The 20,000-nt window shown below is 48.7% G+C and overlaps 1 protein-coding gene and 1 pseudogene across 1 annotated transcript in view; one reads left to right on the top strand and one right to left on the bottom strand.

The window, feature by feature from the left end:
* LOC143106422 (uncharacterized) overlaps positions 1-1,788 on the top strand; it is a 2,455-nt pseudogene extending 667 nt beyond the window's left edge.
* An 8,735-nt stretch (positions 1,789-10,523) lies between these two features.
* olfm1a (olfactomedin 1a) overlaps positions 10,524-20,000 on the bottom strand; it is a 32,423-nt gene continuing 22,946 nt past the window's right edge. Inside the window, exons 5-7 of the mRNA XM_076269796.1 lie at positions 14,242-14,348; positions 11,837-12,084; positions 10,524-10,950 (exon numbers count right to left, since the gene is read on the bottom strand). Coding sequence (XP_076125911.1) covers positions 10,524-10,950; positions 11,837-12,084; positions 14,242-14,348 — 782 coding nt within the window. The remainder of the gene's footprint in view (positions 10,951-11,836; positions 12,085-14,241; positions 14,349-20,000) is intronic.

Raw genomic sequence — 20,000 nt, 5'->3', positions numbered from 1 at the left:
ATATATCAGCATGGCATCCTGCCAAAGCTTTTGTGACCTTTGCTGATGTATCAGGTCCCAGTAACAACAGTGGAGACCCTGGAGAGAAACATCAGCCAGTTCCTGCGCAGGTGGCTGGGCCTGCCGAAGAGCCTAAGCTGCATTGCCCTGTATGGGCACACCAACAAGCTGCAGCTCCCGTTCTCAGGCCTGACAGAGGAATTCAAGGTAACCAGAGCCAGGGAGGTGTTACTTTACCGAGACTCAGCCGACACCAGAGTCTCCTCTGCTGGCATAGAGGTCAAGACTGGACGGAAGTGGAGGGCGCAGGAGGCAGTCCAGCAGGCAGAGGCAAGATTGCGGCACAGTATGCTAGTAGGCTCTGTGGCAGTTGGGCGAGCAGGACTTGGCTGCCACAAGGCACTGCGCTACGACAGAGCGCAGGGAAGGGACAGACGGCAGATGATTCAGGGCGAGGTCCGAGCAGAGGTGGCAGAGGAGCGGTGCAGCAAAACGGTGGCCATGCGTCAGCAGGGGGCCTGGACCAATTGGGAGCAGGCACTGACTCGGAAAATCACCTGGTCAGAACTTTGGAGGTCAGAGCCAGCAAGAATAAAGTTCCTGATCCAGTCAGTGTATGACGTCCTACCAAATCCAGCCAATCTGCATTGCTGGGGGCTAGCTGAAGCACCATCCTGTCCCCTGTGCCCTGCAAGAGGATCACTGGAGCACATCTTGAGCTGCTGCCCGAAAGCACTGGGAGAGGGGAGGTACAGATGGCGCCATGACCAGGTGCTGAAGGCAGTAGCGGACACCATCTGTGCGGGAATCCAGCAAAGCAAGCAGCAGCCCTTAGCAAGGCCACACTTTGCTTTCGTCAGGGCCGGCGAGAAGCCTCAGTCACAGCCAAAGGTCCCAGCTGGGCTGCTATCCACAGCAGGAGATTGGCAGCTGAAGGTGGACCTGGGGAGACAATTGAAGTTTCCAGAGCACATCACCAGCACCAAGCTCAGGCCAGACATGGTCCTAACATCAGAGAGTACAAAGCAAGTGGTGCTACTGGAACTCACAGTCCCCTGGGAAGACCGGATTGAGGAAGCGTTTGAGCGGAAAAGGGTGAAGTATCTGGAACTGGTGGAGGACTGCAGGCTGAAAGGGTGGAGGGCCCGCTGTGAGCCAATCGAGGTTGGCTGCAGGGGATTCCCAGGACAGAGCCTGCACCGATCACTCAGGCTGCTTGGAATCAGAGGTGCTCAAGAAAGGAAAGCCACCAGAAACATCTGCGAGGCAGCTGAGAGAGCCTCTAGGTGGCTTTGGATCAAAAGGGGCGACACATGGCTTAGTGCGCTGCTTGGACACAAGTCGGGGTCTGATCAGCCCCGGCTGGGTCGCCCAGGTGAGGGTGTCTGATGATCTGAGACCCGAAACACCCTGTGACCCTGGGTTCATCACTGAGGATGTGTCCAAGCTGCACCACTAAGGTGTTTCTTAGAACTGATCCTCATCATCAGATGTCTCTGCAGCTTATTGAACACTAGAGTTAGTGGATGTCCTTACTGGCCCCTGGGCGAATAGGCGTAGCTTCTCCACAGCCTCTAGTGCTTCCCAGCGTCATGTTCTAGCTCAGAGTTATGCTCTAGCTTAGCGTCATGTTCTAGCTCAGCGTCATGTTCTAGCTCAGAGTTATGTTCTAGCTCAGCGTCATGTTCTAGCTCATGTTCTAGCTCAGCGTCATGTTCTAGCTCAGCGTTTTCCCCAGCCTCTCCTGCCCCTGCTGCAGTGGACATGAAGCTGCCCAACAGGTCGTGAGTGTGTGGAGGAACAGGGCATGTTCGTGCTCACATAAAGCAGGTCGTGAGTGCGCGGAGGAACAGGGCATGTTCGTGCTCACATAAAGCAGGTCGTTAGTGCGTGGAGGTCACTTCCTGAAAGCAGGTCGTTAGTGCGTGGAGGAACAGGGCATGTTCGTGCTCACATAAAGCAGGTCGTTAGTGCGTGGAGGTCACTTCCTGAAAGCAGGTCGTTAGTGCGTGGAGGTCACTTCCTGAATGCAGGTCGTTAGTGAGGTCACTTCCTGAATGCAGACAGGAACACGGCATGTTTGTGCTCATCGAGCCGCTGGTAATTAACTGTCGATATGCAATTAAGCAGGTGCTATTAATCATGGCCAAGAACTAATTGCAACATCAAAAGAATTAATCTTGAATCGTGTAAGCCAATATTATCAATGATATTAGTCCTCGTGCTGCAGGATAGGGCATCTGAGCCTTTGGAAGATGAATGGCTAAACATGTTTGTCTGGAAGCTAGCCTAATGCCTGATCAAAATGTAAAGTAGAAGCTAGCCTAATGCCTGATCAAAATGTGAAGTAGAAGTTAGCATGCAACTGCTCATCCTGCGATCATGTTGTCTTTATCTCTCTGTATCTCTCAGTGACTTCTTTCTTCTCCTCCACTGTCATCATGTACAGACAATTGCATTTCTGTTTCACTATAATATCTTATAATAGTACTAATAATACTATCCTATAATAGTCATTTGTGTACAGAATTGCGTGAGGATGACAGGGGTGCTTCTGTGAGGATGACGGGGGTATTTCGGGGTGCTTCTGTGAGGATGACGGGGGTATTTCGGGGTGCTTTTGTCAGCCACTAAATCTAACTCCATTCCCGCAGGCCTCTGGTATGGAACGATTGCCAACTCTGAGCAACAGCATCACTATGGCAACCTCTTCCCACAGCATCACTATGGCTTATAGGGTGAACGACTTTATTCTATTTTATCACCCGGAGAGAACTTTACTTTGGATGTGCGCACCCACTCTTCGAAACGATCACCCGGAGAAAAGAAATACTCTTTTCTGATTGGCTGGCAGGGTGGCTTTTAATTCTGAATAACGGGACACCTATGAAGTAGATCTGGTAAAAAAAGTTTAATCACCGTTCCATATCAATGCTTATGAATGGTAACTATAACAACGACAATAGGACGACGGTTGAGCCTGGAGTCAGGCTTCGCAACAATGGAATCAACTGTAAACAAGCTAACTGTCCATGCTATTGCTGTTATAGGGCCAACGAAAGTTGTACAACAAGCTGAACTAGTGGGCTTCTTTTTAAACGGAACCGCGTGTTTCCTTTGCTTTACAGTGGCAACCGGGTGATAAGCGGGATAACGGCCTTCGAGGTGTGTCCAGTTATACGGAATTAATGGACTCGCTGCACTTCAGGGAGTTCTTTGCCCCTCGCCCTCGTCCATCTTGAATTTCCCCTGGGGATCAATAAAGTATCTATCTATCTATCTATCTATCTATCTATCTATCCCGTGTAACAGGACACCTCGGCGGCCGTTATCTCTTACATAAAGAACCATTCCATCTCTGAGGAATGGTTCTCCTCTCTGAAGGCTGTCACTTCTCGGGTGAATGGGGACCCTCATTCCAGAAGGTTCCTTCAGGATGGTGAGTGAGAGCTCCGACTGAAAGGTAACCACAGTGATGTTTCGCTCTGGCAGCCCAGAATTGTTTGGCAGGAGAGGACTCTTTGTGTGTGGGAGAGGTTTGGCCTTGAGCCTGGATAGCCATAGACTGAGTGAAAGACCCAGGTCTGTCTTGGCATCGGCCCACTAGATGTGGGCCAATAGTGGGATTTGGCCCGGCATAAGGCCAGCTGCTATGGGATAAAGAGATCCAAGATTCTGGATTACACCTTTCGTCTCTTTCTCTTTCTCTCTGTGTGTGTGTGTGTGTGTGTGTCTGTCTCTCTGTGTGTGTTTATTTTTCTACCTGTGTGACAGCACCATCTCTTCTTAAATATTAGTTTTTCTTTCACCTGATTGCACCTTCTGTATTTTTGAACACACTCTATTCAGTTCCTCTGTGTCTGTGAGGTAAACTCACACACACACACACTCACACACACACACACACACGCATCCATAGACACACAGATTCACACATACACCTCCCCCGACACCTTTCTAACACACACACACAGACACACACACACCCACACATATCTAACATCTATAGCCACACACACTCACATATACACCTCCCCCCACAACTTTCTAACACAGATACACACACACACACACACACACACTCACACTCACTCACAGTCTCACACACACACACACCCCCTGAAGACAAAGCTGGGGCGAAGACCAGCGGTAAAAATAGACGGCGACGCAGATGCTCTGTCTCGGTGAGCCATTATCGCGTAGCCTGGAGGAGGCGCGGGGGGAGGTGTGTGTGTGTGTGTGGGGGGGGGGGGGGGGGTGCAGGGGAGAGTGCAAAGGTATGCAATTCAACACTTTGGCTTCACCACCATACAGCCTCTCAGCAGGCAGACAGGTGAGAGAGAGGGGGAGAGAGATGGAGGGAGGGAGAGAGAGAGAGAGAGAGAAAGGGAGGGAGAGAGAGAGGAAGGGAGAGAGAGAGGAAGGGAGGGGGAAATAGGGGGAGAGAGTGAGAGAGGGAGGCAGGGAGGGAGAGAGAGAGGCAGAGAGAAAGGGAGGGAGAGAGAGAGGGGGAGAGAGAGAGTGAGGAAGGGAGGCAGGGAGAGAAGGGGGGCTGCCTCACCGCAGGAGGAGAGAATCAGGACAGCGTGGGACGCTTTTCACAGCAGCTGCACCACAGAGAGGGAGGTAGAGAGAGAGGGAGGGAGGGAGAGAGAGAGGGAGGGAGAGAGAGAGAGGGGGAGGGAGAGGGTAAGGGAGAGTGAGAGAGAGGGGGAGGGAGAGAGAGAGGGAGGTAGAGAGAGAGGGAGGGAGAGAGAGAGGGAGGGAGAGAGAGGGAGGGAGAGAGAGAGAGAGAGAGGGAGGGGGAGGGAGAGGGTAAGGGAGAGTGAGAGGGAGGGAGAGAGGGAGAGAGGGGGAGGGAGAGAGGGAGAGAGGGGGAGAGGGGGAGGGAGAGAGGGAGAGAGGGAGAGAGGGGGAGGGAGAGAGAGAGAGAGGGAGAGAGGGGGAGGGAGAGGGAGAGGGTAAGGGAGAGTGAGAGAGAGGGGGAGTGAGAGAGAGAGGGGGAGGGAGAGAGAGAGGGGGAGGGAGAGGGGGAGGGAGGGAGAGAGAGAAAAAAATACAGAAGAAAGAAAAGAAAACAGAGAAGAAAAGGAAGAGATTGGGTAGGAGATCCTGGAAATGCAGTGAGCCGAGCCGAGCACACTCTCCTCACACTCTCTTCACACTCTCCTCACACTCTCCTCACACTCTCTTCACACTCTCCTCACACTCTCCTCACACTCTCCTCACACTCTCCTTGCTCACACTCTCCTCACACTCTCCTCACACTCTCTTCACACTCTCCTCACACTCTCCTCACACTCTCCTCACACTCTCCTCACACTCTCCTCACACTCTCTTCACACTCTCCTCACACTCTCCTCACACTCTCCTTGCTCACACTCTCCTCACACTCTCCTCACACTCTCCTCACACTCTCTTCACACTCTCCTTGCACTCTCCTCACACTCTCTTCACACTCTCCTCACACTCTCTTCACACTCTCCTCACACTCTCCTCGCACTCTCCTCACACTCTCCTCACACTCTCCTCACACTCTCTTCACACTCTCTTCACACTCTCCTTGCACTCTCTTCACACTCTCTTCACACTCTCCTCACACTCTCCTCACACTCTCTTCAAACTCTCTTCACACTCTCCTCACACTCTCCTCACACTCTCCTCACACTCTCTTCACACTCTCCTCACACTCTCCTCACACTCTCCTCACACTCTCCTCACACTCTCTTCACACTCTCCTCACACTCTCTTCACACTCTCCTCACACTCTCCTCACACTCTCTTCACACTCTCCTCACACTCTCCTCACACTCTCCTCACACTCTCCTCACACTCTCCTTGCTCACACTCTCCTCACACTCTCCTCACACTCTCCTTGCTCACACTCTCCTCACACTCTCCTCACACTCTCTTCACACTCTCCTCACACTCTCCTTGCGTTCTCTTTGCGTTCTCTTTACGTTCTCTAATGCGTTGTTCTCCCACAGCAATACTGTCCCCATGATCAGGAATACCGTCCCCATGATCAGGAATACTGTCCCCATAATCAGGAATACTGGAATACTAGGATGCAATACAAAAGGGGCCTCACAAACAGAGGAGAACCAGTGAGGGTGGACATCTGAGAATGGACTCATTTGCTTTGCATTGTACTCTGTGCATGACATACACTATGTGCACTATAAAGAAATAACGGACTGTATGTGCACTATAAAGAAATAACGGAGTGACGGACTGAATTTGACCGCACCTCTGGTCACGCCAGGGATTCTTACTCCACACACTCGTAGTGACTTTGAAATGTTTTAAACTAAACAAAACATGAACACAAACAAACAAACAAACAAACAGACAGAAAAAAAACAATACCCTGACCTGTCAGTCACCTGTCAGTGATCCACACCCAGACCAGATTGTGATTTAAAACAAATGAATCCAATTAAGAGTATTTTATTTTCCCATTGCATATGGTGACTTTGAAGAGTCTCTGCTGTGGAGGTGACTGTGTGTGCAGGTGTGAGTGTGTGCAGGTGTGAGTGTGTGTGTGGGCGCGCGGGTGTGTTGACGAGGGGTCCTGGGTGGTTTGAGGGGAGTGAAGGCACGCTGATTAAAGCCCACTGGGGGGAAGCCCTCCCTGACCGCTGTGATGCTGTGGACACGACGCCATCTGGCCAAGGCAGGGAGAGGAGAGAGAGAGAGAGAGAAAGAGAGAGAGAGAGAGGACGAGGAGAGAGAGAGAGCGGGAGAGAGGAGGAGAGAGAGAGGGAGAGAGGAGGAGGAGAGAGGAGAGAGAGAGAGGAGGAGAGAGAGGAGGAGAGAGGAGGAGAGAGAGAGAGAAAGAGATTCAGAGAGAGAGGAGGAGAGATAGCGGGAGAGAGGAGGAGAGAGAGAGGGAGAGAGAGAGAGAGAGAGGGAGGGAGAGAGAGGAGTGAGAGAGAGGGAGGGGATGAATGAGAGGGAATGAAGAGGGGGATCAGAGAAAAGGGGGAGGATATGGGGGAGAAATGGTGTGAGAGAGTAAAACAAGGGATAGAGAAAGGGCAAGAGAGGTGGAAGAGAAAAGAGAAAAAAGCGAGTGCTAGAGATGGAGTGATGCACAGTGATGGATGAGGAGTGCTAGAGATGGAGTGATGCACAGTGATGGATGAGGAGTGCTAGAGATGGAGTGATGCACAGTGATGGATGAGGAGTGCTAGAGATGGAGTGATGCACAGTGATGGATGAGGAGTGCTAGAGATGGAGTGATGCACAGTGATGGATGAGGAGTGCTAGAGATGGAGTGATGCACAGTGATGGATGAGGAGTGCTAGAGATGGAGTGATGCACAGTGATGGATGAGGAGTGCTAGAGATGGAGTGATGCACAGTGATGGATGAGGAGTGATAGAGATGAAGTGATGCACAGTGATGGATGAGGAGTGCTAGAGATGGAGTGATGCACAGTGATGGATGAGGAGTGCTAGAGATGGAGTGATGCACAGTGATGGATGAGGAGTGCTAGAGATGGAGTGATGCACAGTGATGGATGAGGAGTGATAGAGATGAAGTGATGCACAGTGATGGATGAGGAGTGCTAGCCCTCCTCCATTTCTTTTCTATCAATGGCTTTCTGACTTGGACTATCAGTTTACTCTCCAGCTTCCTATTCCTCTCTCTACTCCACCCTTTCTCACATCCCTTCCTCTATCTATCTACCCCCCTCTCCTTTCCCTCCATTGCTTTCTTCATCTTTCTCTCTTTCACTCTCTCTCTACCTACCCCCCTCTCTATCTCTGTCTCTCTCTCTCTCTCTCTGTCTCTCTCTCTCTCTTGTGCATATTGAATCTATGTCTGTAGTGCTGAGCGATACAGAGCATTGATCTAGCGTCCGTTGGTGTGTCCAGGGGCCAGGGCTCTATCGACTGGCCTGTTCTTGGATGACTGATGCTCTATGAAATCGAATACACACACGGTCTGAAAGGCATTGAAGGCCTCGTGCTCTGTGCAAATGTTTTCCTTGTCCTCACTCAGACAGTATGCAGTATTCATCTCTGGCAGCCCAACATGCCATTTGCTTAATACCCAGCCCAAGATGTGCAGTACTTTCAGCATTCAAGGCTTTTCAGCAACCCTACAGTTACACATAGCAACCCTGCAGTTACAGATCTGCAGCTCAGTCAGCTCAAGCAAGGGGCTTTTGCAGCTGAAGGATGTTAAACTGAAAAAAGTACATCACAGGTATGTCTTCCTGTTTTTTATTTCCCACTCTTGACTGAATTACTCCCTGGTACATACATACATACTGCATATGTTTATGTATATATGAATTACTCCCTGGTACATACATACATACTGCATATGTTTATGTATATATGAATTACTCCCTGGTACATACATACATACTGCATTATGTTTATGTATATATGTATGTATGTATGGAGCATTTAGTATGCTGTAGGTGCTATGTATAGTATATATGTAGATATGTTTTTGCGGATGTAATTATGTTTATGTTTGTATGTATAATAATGCATTTAGTATAAATGGCACGTGTTAGAATGAAGTATAATATATAGTAGGTTTTGTCCTAGTAGGAGAGACAGAGGTGAGGGATTACTGTAAGGCATCCAGACACAGCTCAGCTCCTCAGGTTCCATTTCCTGTTGGGCTGTTAGCAGGCAGAGCGCCCCCCCCTTCTCCTCCTCCTCCTCCCCCCCCTCCTCCTCCTTAGTGCCTCTGTGACATTAAGACTTGCTGAGTGAGCACACTGCAATATGCCCTCAGGATTGCTGGGGAAACAGGCTCGCTAATGATTCCTGGTGTGCGGATCTCTCGGAGCAAAGCCTTCTGCGGTCAGACCCGGCCAGGCCAGCCCGGTCCACTAGGGGTCAGGGTTAACGGGCGTCTTCGATTCCGGTGGACCCTCGGGGGTCCTACCCCAGCCATCACCTGCCACAGCTGTCTCCCTGCTGCCTAGGCGACGGGGTCGTCGTGTTCCGCGTCTGTTGCCATGGCGGGGGATTGTGAGGTCACAGTGATACACACAGTGTTCGGACGGGGGAGAGAGGAGAGTGACTAGACTCAGCAGGTCAGAGCGCCCAGGGATCCCCAGCATCAAGCCCACTTTTAATCTGAGCATTGTTAGACGGACATCACTGAAGCACGTCCCTCACACGTGGAGCTTGAGGTCCATCCAGGTCCATGCTCAAGCTGAGCTCTAGAAGGACCATGAAACATGTTCTTCCAAATACATGAAACGGAATTGAATTGGTATGAAAGTGACAGAGTGCTTTTCAGGATCACAGATAAAAAGTGATCATGTAATAATTTTGAAGCCGTTTAAATATTGATTTTTCTGAAATGCGAAGGAATTAATACCATGCTCTCTTGAGGTGACCTAAAACAAATCTCTTCTTTATTACCATGACAGTTCAGATACAACAGCTAATCAAGTGTAACATTTGAAACCACCATTATCTTGGCTAAGAACCACAGACACAGACTTGTGAAGTCAGTTTAAAATATGATCAATGTGTACATGACTTCTATAAGTACATTATTGGATACATTCTCTTGTGATACATACATGTCCTGCTAGCCAGAAGTATATGAAATAGATCATCTCTGTATCCAATCTAACTCTACTGTAGTTCCACATACAGATACAAAAAATGAAGCGACACCAGTATAGACCAAATGTAGGCAAAAAGTCAAAAACAGAGAAATGTCGAGCACATTTCCTAACTAATCTCCCTTTATCTAACAGTGTAGTAACTTTGCAAAATACATCCATAGTAGTGAGCACGCTAGTAACGCTAGGAAGTAGAAAAGGCTCATGCAGAAGCCTCAGGAAAGTCAGAGTGCTAGGACCACGACACAGAATCTTACACTGGGTGCTCCAACAGTCATCGCCGTTGTGTCTTTAGTATCTCACAATGTTATTTGCGTTCAATACAAAGGATGCTATTGGATTCGTTAATGCTGTGTATTACCTTTTTGCTTTTAAATACTTTCTCTAAGGGTCGTTTACAAACAAACTGAGCTGTACATGTTCGGCGGGAGATCAAAACAAATGAACAAGTAAATAAACAAACAAAAACAGTTCTGTCTGAGATGGCACACATATCTGTTACCATCTCAAAGTGGGTCCGCAGTCAGCTTTTGTGTTGTTCCAGAACACCCAGATAGCAGCTGACTGTGCAGAGGATCTGGCTAGACGTTGGCCCAGACGTGGTCCAGATGTGGCTCAGACTTGGCCCCGATCTGGCCCAGCAGTCAGCTGCTATCTGGGTGGAAGCGTGACCTATTTGGCAACTGTGTGTTAGCATTCTCAGTGTGGCTTTTCTTTTTCTACTAGGCTGCGTACCTTATTACATTTTTAATGGCGACTCCCAGCAAGACCCCTACTCCCAACCCCCACCCTCTTAACATCTACCCCACCCCCCCCCCCCCCCAACACACACACACACACACACACACACACACACACACACACACACACTGCTCCCCCAGAGAAGGCCACTGAGGAGTGGCATGCGGAACTGTCTAAAGCTCCTCGGAGCGGATGACGTGGAACAAGGTGACGTTGTAGAGCACCTGGTGCCCGTTGTTCCAGGCGTAGAGCGCCCGGTCCCTGGGGTTGTAGTCCAGCATGGAGATGTGCGAGTACTTGTTCTGGAAGGGGATGTCGATGTACTCGTAGGTGGAGGAGTTGGTGTGGAAGGCGTAGTAGACCTTGGTGCCGCCCGAGTAGCCGTTGGTGACGTAGAGCGTGCCACAGATCATGAAGGCCTCTCCGGCGCTGCGCTTCGGGTGATTGGTCGTCCAGCTCTTGATGACCTGCAGCGTGTTGGGGTTCAGCTTGCTGATGACGATGTTCCCCGCGTTCTGATTGGTCGCGTAGACGGCCCACAGCCCTCCCTCGTCCACCATCAGGTCGATGTCGGAGTGTCCTCCCCAGGAGTAGTGGTACCTGTGGGGATGTTTTGATTTCGCTTGCCATCAATATTTGTTGATTTTTTTAAATGCCAGAAATCAAACAAACAAACAAGTCAACGAGGCATATTTGTGACAGAAATCGATGGCAGCCTATTTCTTCCCCTTCCCTCCCTGTCAACATATCCACTGATCTACTAAGCGCACAGTTTCAGCCCAAGCAGCTTCAGGTAGTGGGGAAAACAAACATGTTATCTGTCTATGGCTACGGCAGCGCCCTCTACACTAACACCATGCATAACACGTATTCGCCAGTTACTGCATTCCAGCCATTGATTAACCTCTAAAAACTCATCTTAGTTCCGGAAAGATACCCGGGGAGGTAATAGCCCCCCTCCCGATGCCCCGGGGAGGTAATAGCCCCCCCCTCCCGATGCCCCGGGGAGGTAATAGCCCCCCCTCCCAACGCTGCGCACAACTCCGCCTGCTGGACCACTCGGACCACTAGATACTGACCTTTGGGCTGCGTTTAACTGGCCCTAGCAGTCCAAGATACTGACCTTTGGCCTGCCTTTAACTGGCCCTAGCAGTCCAAGATACTGACCTTTGGCCTGCCTTTAACTGGCCCTAGCAGTCCAAGATACTGACCTTTGGCCTGCCTTCACCTGGCCCTAGCAGTCCAAGCTAGTGACCTTGCGGCTGCCTTCACCTGGCCCTAGCAGTCCAAGCTAGTGACCTTGCGGCTGCCTTCACCCGGCCCTAGCAGTCCAAGATACTGACCTTGCGGCTGCCTTCACCTGGCCCTAGCAGTCCAAGCTAGTGACCTTGCGGCTGCCTTCACCCTGCCCTAGCAGTCCAAGATACTGGAGCCCACATGAGGAGGGTCTGGTGCCTGAGGAGGCTGCGCAGCGGGGGGTCCGTACCTGTTGTTGAAGCCGGCGTAGTCCAGCTGGCTGGTCTTGCTGATGGAGGCGGTCTTGAAGTCGAACTTGATGATGGTGTGGCTCTGGAACTTGTTGAAGTAGATGGAGCCGTTGTAGACCACCTGGCCCGTGCCGGACCACGGGTGGGGCAGGCGGTGCGACGTGAAATTGTCTGAGTTCATGAAGTCCTCGATGGACTTGTACTCGCGCACGAAGCGGTTGTTGTGGTAGCCATCCATGTACCACACCTACAGTCAGACAACACAAACCACATCAGCACCTACAGTCAGAACACAAACCACATCAGCACCTACAGTCAGACAACACAAACCACATCAGCTCCTATAGTCAGACAAGACAAACCACATCAGCACCTACAGTCAGACAACACAAACCACATCAGCTCCTACAGTCAGACAACACAAACCACATCAGCACCTATAGTCAGACAACACAAACCACATCAGCACCTACAGTCAGACAACACAAACCACATCAGCCTGTATAATATTGATATTTTTCATAGTTAGGCAAATAATTTGCCTAAGGGTATATTGCGTTTACGCTAAGAGATCCTATTTGGCAAGCTGAATGTTCAACATTTAACATTTTCAACAACATGGAATGCAATATTGAATGCTTTTCATTCCCAAGACCTAATCCCATGATGCAGTGTGTTTTTGGCTAGTATTGATTCTTTAATAGACTTGTTTTCTTGCTGATAAAGCACTGGAGCTGCCACCTGGGGGTCTTGCTTTGATCACATCAATCATTTCGACCAATCAGATCCATAGACAAGACTCCTCCCCCCAGGGTCCTCCAACTCTCTCAGGCCAACTGGGTTTGATCTCTCACACTGCGTTATTCTCTCTCTCCTCCCTCTCTCTCTCTCTCTCTCTCTCTCTCAGGCCAACTGGGTTTGATCTCTCACACTGCGTTATTCTCTCTCTCCTCCCTCTCTCTCTCTCTATCTCTCTCTCTCTCTCTCTCTCTCAGGCCAACTGGGTTTGATTTCTCACACTGCGTTATTCTCTCCCTCCCTCTCTCTCTCTCTTTCACCCATGTGAAGTGCAGATCATTAGCAAAGAAACTGTATCTCTGGCCTGAATAAATAATTGAGATAACATAGTGAGATCCAATAGAAATGCAGAATAGAGAACTCCTGGCCCTGATATGGGCCAAATCCATGTGGAATCAGGGCCAGACCTGGGCCAAATTAGAGGCAGATCGGGGCCAAATGTGTTCCCACAATGGCTGCTATCGGTGAAAGGGGGGTAACGGTTAATTAAGGTGAGAGGGGGGTATTGGTTAGCTGAGGTGACGTGGGGGAGGGGGGGGGGGGTTATTGGTTAGCAGAGGTGACGTGGGAGGGGGGGGGTTATTGGTTAGCAGAGGTGACGTGGGGGAGGGGGGGGGGGATTGGTTAACTGAGGGAGTCTGTTTTTGGAACTGCTGTCAAAATGCATTGAGGGCTTTGATGTTGCCAAGTCATCCGTCACCCTCAGAATAAATGGCTTGGTGACGCCGGCAATCAATTTCAAAGAGATTTAGTCCCTGGGCCTGCGTCCCCATCTACTCTGGTAATTAAATAGTCCAGTGGGGCCGAATATTCAGAGAGCCCAAATGGAGAGTGCAGAGGGAAGGAAGAAGAGAAATGGATCTGCATGATAAAGCATGTACACACACACACACACACGCACACGCACACACACACACACACACACACCCGACCCCCACACCCACACACACACAGACACACCCACCCACACCTCCCCCCCACACACACACACATACAGACACATACGCATCCAGAATAACTCTCCAGGTCACAGTGCATGTGTAGAACAGTGCTTTTAAACTTCACTTCTCTTTCTGTCTACAGAAAAGCACAAGGTCATTTTTAGACGATGGCTCTCAGAAAGCGAGAGGCTTAGGCAGAGTTTAAACGCGTCTACTCACTCTCAGTTTGTCCCCACAGGTTTCTAAAAGGTTTAAATTGGAGTAAACTGGAGTTAAGAGCCTAAGAGTCCTCTCATAAATCTATGTTACCATACAGGAAACAGCTTCCTAAATGGACTAAGCTCTGAGAAAGCAACAGTATACCGACACAAAATGGTGCTTTAGAAATACGGCTCTGTGCAGGTTCTATGTACGGTATGCTCTAAACTACAGACTCTGGGCTGGGTCTATTTAATATATGCTCTAAACTACAGACTCTGGGCTGGGTCTATTTAATATATGTTCTAAACTACAGACTCTGGGCTGGGTCTATTTAATATATGTTCTAAACTACAGACTCTGTGCTGGTTCTATTTCCTGTATGTCCTAGAATATGACTCTGTGCTGTGCTGTGCTGGTTCTATGTACCGTGTGTTCTATGTGGTGGATAAGAGCGCAGAACGTACCCGCGTGTCTCCGTCAGAGGCGACTGGGTCGGTCATCCATGAACCGTAGCGGGATCCGGATGTCTTTATGGTGATGGGGTCACTTATGCCTGTCAGCTTCCCACATGCTGCAAGACACAAGGGGAACACGGCATAAGAAATGACCCTTACAGCTGCAGAAATTCCCCATAGAGTGCTGTAGAAATGCCCCTTACAGCTGCAGAAATTCCCCATAGAGTGCTGTAGAAAACTCCCCTCAGTACTCCACAAATACTATAATACCATAAGTACTAAATAAATGCCCCCTCAGTACTAAAATAAATGCCCCTCGGTACTGAATATATGCCCCTCACTGAATAAATGCCCCTCAGTACTCCATAAATGCCCCTGAGTACTGAATATATGCCCCTAAGTACTGAATAAATGCCCTTCAGTACTAAAACAAATGATCCTCAGTACTAAAATAAATGCCCCTCAGTACTGAATAATTACCCCTCAGTATGGCATAAATGTCTCTCAGTACAAAAATAAATGCCTCTCAGTACTGAGATCTATGAAAAGTCCCCGTATGAATATCTTAATTGTATCACATTTCATAAGTAAAAAAAACATTATAGAAATCAGACGTTGATTGGCAAAAGAAGAGTGGGTTGTGAAAGTTTGTGCTATGAAAGTCATTAGGTGTATTCAGTGTGTGGGTGTGTTTGTGTGTGTGCGTGTTTATGTATGTGTGTGTGTGTGTGTGTGTGTGTGTGTGTTTTGAAAAAACATTCCTGCTTGGCTAGAGTGTAGGAAACCCTCCAACCAAGAGTCCGTTTGCTATCTTTACCCCCCTCCCCCCCCCCCCCATCTGTATTTCTGACATGGCATCTCTAGATGTGGTCACTGGAGCAGAACTGGACGGGATGTTCTGACCCCCCCCCCCTCTACTCCACAGCCAGCCTGCTATACGTCCATCACAACACTGCACTGCCCAGACCTCTCCCTCTCTCTCCTCCTCTACCTCTCTCTCTTCTCTCCCTCTATCTCTATTTTCATTTCTCTCTCTCTTCTCTCCCTCTCTCTCCATTTTCCTTTTCCTCTCTCTTCTCTCCTTTCCTCTCATCTCTGTGTCCCTCTCTCCTCTCCCCTCTTTCTCTCTACACCTCTCTTCTCTTCCTCCTCCTTAACACTATCAGCTAATCAGTAGTACTGGGCGTAACACTATCAGCTAATCAGTAGTACTGGGCGTAACACTATCAGCTAATCAGTAGTACTGGGAGTAACACTATCAGCTAATCAGTAGTACTGGGCGTAACACTATCAGCTAATCAGTAGTACTGGGCGTAACGCTATCAGCTAATCAGTAGTACTGGGTTGGGCCGATTAAGGGCTGCCTACTGCTCCGCATGGGCATGTGTGCTCCGCATGGGCATGTGTGCTCCTCGTGCTGCCTACTGCTCTGCGTGGGCATGTGTGCTCCCAGTGTGTGTGTATGTGCAATAATCCGGGTGGGTTCAAATAAAGCAACTTCATTTAATCTTTTCCAACAAGGCTTTGAGGAAAGCGCAGCCTGGTCGGGTTTGTGGGCCAGTCTAGGGAACAGCAGGTCTGTCTGCCTCCTCTCCTCTCCTCCTCTCCTCTTCTCTCCTCCTCTCCTCTCCTCTCTCTGCTTTTTACATCAACATCTCGCTCATCCCACCAGGCAACAGATGGGCTTGCTCAAATAGGAGGTGAGAATGTCATCCATCACACCTTGAGACAGCATCTCCCCCCTCCCCCCTGCCAACCCACAACACGCCACATTCGTTCCAAAAGAAGTAATGAATTTTTAAAAATGCTGCATTTTGTCATGCTGTGCTACTGACCTGTTGGCTCTTCTGCTCAGATGATTTTGCCAAGTGTGACACATTGCAGAGATTTGTATTGATAATATAGGATGCTCAGTGAGTCATAAAGCCTGAATGTGTCACTTGGACATTTAGTCTATCAAAGATGCTGTCTAGTGATCTGTCACTTAGACATGTAGTTAGAGATGTCCGATAATATCGGCCCACCGATATTATCGGCCCGATATTAGCATAAAAATGTAATATCTGTTAATATCGTTATCGGATTTTTTTTGCCTTAAAACCGATAAAATAATGCTTGCGTTACACCCAAATAGTGCCTATGCGCTCCTGAAGCGTTTACCGGCGCAAAGATGATGACCTCATCAAGCTGCGTCTTGAAGCATACAAACAAGCGTGGATGGCTGCAGTAACAAACTTGCTCGCTCTGTTTCATCATTATGTCTGTGGTTTGGAATTGGCCATGGCCGTCATAGCCCCTTGAGTTGGCCGTGACGCCCCTTTGAAAATCAGAGGTTTACAGGCCACGGTGGCCTTGGTGCCCCCTTCTTTAAATATTCTGCTTTGCGTCCTACTTATAGCGATATATATTTAGCCTATGGCCAAATTACGCAGTGGAGAAAGTGACAGCGCAAGAAAGTGCGTCCAAATTAACCCATTCTTCTCAGTTGAACTACTCGCGAAGTAGCCTACTCATCACACAGACATCACAAGTATCACATGGAAGAGCCTTTTCTCAGCTTTTAAACGATATTAGCCGCTAATTGCTGTGGTGAACGGTTCGCGAGAAAAGTAAATAATATCATTCAATCATAAATTCTACTGAAGGTTTTGCGTCCATCTCCCTACCCATTCATCTCGGTGGAATACTTCAGAACCCTTCGTTTAACATATGACAAACCATATATCAGAATAAACAGCAGACCTTACCGAACAGAAAGGTGTAAATCCGTCCGTTCAAACCGTTCCAGACTAATCCCGTTTTGAATTTGCAGTACATTTCAACATACATGGATGTCTCCAAATTTGGGATTTAAGTTTTACACTGTGTTTAAATTGTTCCACATTATTTCATAACGGGCCAAATACAAAACAAATATTACAAATGTCGCCTAGATATCGGTAAATCAGAGGACAGCTGACTGTAAGAGTTTGTGAAAGTAGCCTTAATGATCACAAAATGCTAAGCATGCATCTAGGCTATTTGAGTTTCTTAAAGCTGAGCTGTGCTTAAATTGTTCAATACATGATTTCATAACAGGCCAAATATAAAATAAATGTTAAATATAGCCTAGATAACTGAAAATATTAGATAATCAGATGATTTACAGTTATATGTAATATGTCATGTTTTATGTTTTTGTATACAGTGATGCAGGTCTACTGCAGTGAATACAACTTTGATCATTTTTATAGCCTACTACTGTATAGTTAACTTTGGCCTTGGTGCCCTGACATGTGGCCTTTGTGCCCCCCACCAAATATGCCCAACTGAAGGCCAAGTGGCCTTGCCCCTAAAATGGTGAAATTCCAAGCCTGATTGTGGGTATGGCCCGTTATGTACTTCACCTCAAGCCTTAAGTATTTTTTGTAGCTCAAACAAATGTTTTCAAAATTGTGCAGTATAGTTGCTTGCCACATTGTAATTGACTCATATTTGTGCATTCATTCAATTAAGGTGATTGAGTTTTAGTTAAAGAAACAGTTCATGAAGCATCCTACAAATGCAGGCTCATTTAACACAGAAAAAGGGTAGCCTGTCATACACTATGCCTGTTATTTTAGTTGGATTTACATTCTGCTATGTTGCACATAGTTGTTCAGGTACAATGTTTTATCATTTGTGAAGAAGTCAAATTTGCCCTATTTGTTGCGGGCATTGTCAAGATTATCTCAGGGAGAGTGTAATCCAAACTGTTGTTTGAGACAATTTAAAAAAAAAAATAAACATGGCACTTTTTCCCTAAATTAAGTTGAAGTATTTTTCTTATTTTGCACAGACAATGTTAACATTTGGAAAGCCTTGTTGCATTCAAGAATGCATCCAGTGGGGCATCACAATAACATTAAGCATGTTGTGTTAATTCCACAACAGGAGATATGTGATGTTACCTAAATTAGTTTTGAGGAAAAATAACCCACATATCGACATCGGTATCGGCTGATATCGGAATCGAAATTTGAGAGTTGGACAATATCGGCATATCGGATATCGGCAAAAAAGCCAATATCGGACATCCCTACATGTAGTCTATCAAAGATGCTTTCTAGGGATCTGACGGCATGATTTCTCTCAAGTGGACTTTTAAGGAAGCAGAAATAACAAAGATAGCTGAGATTCTGAAATTATTTCAAGCTAAATAAACAGATGTGGGATTTGCATGCAAATGCAGCATGTTCTCCACCAGTTTGACCACTGCTTGCCAGACACTGCACACACATTCTGCTCGGTATCAGGCCTGGCCAGCGTAACCGTGGGAATGATGACCGCGTCACGGGCTGGCGATGCGCCAGCTGCAGGGATTATCTGGACCCGTAATCTTTGGTCTTTCAAATCGTCCTCCTATTTCTAGATGATTGTCTCGGCACGTGTGCACTGCAAAAGTACCCATAATGCACTGCAAAAGTACCCATAATCCCATCAGCGGTTGTTATGTTGGCGGCTGGCGCCCCTCGGGTGTCAGAGCCGAATCCGTGCCTCTCTGGAACAGGTGGCGACGCTATGACGACAGGATTATTTCGGCGGGTGGAATCATTTCGCACATCTGAACAAACCAAATCTGGTGATTCTGTCACCACCACAGCGTGATTCACTCTGGGTCGTCCACGACGACGGCGCTGGCTAAAAATAGCGCGGCATGCGCCTCGACTTGTCTGTGTGACGTCCCAGCCGTGCAGCCGTCTGTAATTATTTACGGCCTTCTGCTCCTCCTCTTCTGCTCCTCCTCTTCTGCTCCTCTTCTGCATCTCCTCTTCTGCACCTCCTCTTCTGCATCTCCTCTTCTGCTCCTCCTCTTCTGCTCCTCCTCTTCTGCTCCTCTTCTGCTCCTCCTCTTCTGCTCCTCCTCTTCTGCTCCTCTTCTGCTCCTCCTCTTCTGCTCCTCCTCTTCTGCTCCTCTTCTGCTCCTCCTCTTCTGCTCCTCCTCTTCTGCACCTCCTCTTCTGCTCCTCCTCTTCTGCACCTCCTCTTCTGCACCACCTCTTCTGCTCCTCCTCTTCTGCTCCTCCTCTTCTGCTCCTCTTCTGCTCCTCCTCTTCTGCACCTCCTCTTCTGCATCTCCTCTTCTGCTCCTCCTCTTCTGCTCCTCCTCTTCTGCACCTCCTCTTCTGCTCCTCCTCTTCTGCACCTCCTCTTCTGCACCACCTCTTCTGCTCCTCCTCTTCTGCTCCTCCTCTTCTGCTCCTCTTCTGCTCCTCCTCTTCTGCACCTCCTCTTCTGCATCTCCTCTTCTGCTCCTCCTCTTCTGCTCCTCCTCTTCTGCTCCTCCTCTTCTGCTCCTCCCCTCCTTTCATTTTAGATGAGTTCAAACCGAATCACCCCACCCCACCCCCCTCCCCTCCCCATCCCCATCCCCATCCGCAGCTTTTAAGGGAGTTTTGATGAAGCCGTTGGAGTGGCATTGGCAGAGAGCTGGTGCACACACTCTAAAGCGCATTCTCCTGGACTCCCTGTCTAAAGCGCATTCTCCTGGACTCCCTGTCTAAAGCGCATTCTCCTGGACTCCCTGTCTAAAGCGCATTCTCCTGGACTCCCTGTCTAAAGCGCATTCTTCTGGACTCCCTGTCTAAAGCGCATTCTTCTGGACTCCCTGTCTAAAGTGCATTCTTCTGGACTCCCTGTCTAAAGCGCAGTCTCCTGGACTCCGCAGTCTCCTGGACTCTCTGTCTAAAGCGCAGTGTCATCACACTAGGGGCCCCGTGAAGAAAACGTTACGCTGATGTGCGTAAACA

This window comes from Alosa pseudoharengus, unplaced genomic scaffold, assembly GCF_046254945.1.
Source record: "Alosa pseudoharengus isolate Yale_2024_CS ecotype anadromous, Long Island Sound unplaced genomic scaffold, YU_APseudo_1.1 YU_APseudo_1.1_scf_6, whole genome shotgun sequence".
Taxonomy (NCBI): domain Eukaryota; kingdom Metazoa; phylum Chordata; class Actinopteri; order Clupeiformes; family Clupeidae; genus Alosa; species Alosa pseudoharengus.
Note: the sequence above shows the minus strand (reverse complement) of the source record. Positions and strands in the feature narration are given on the sequence as shown.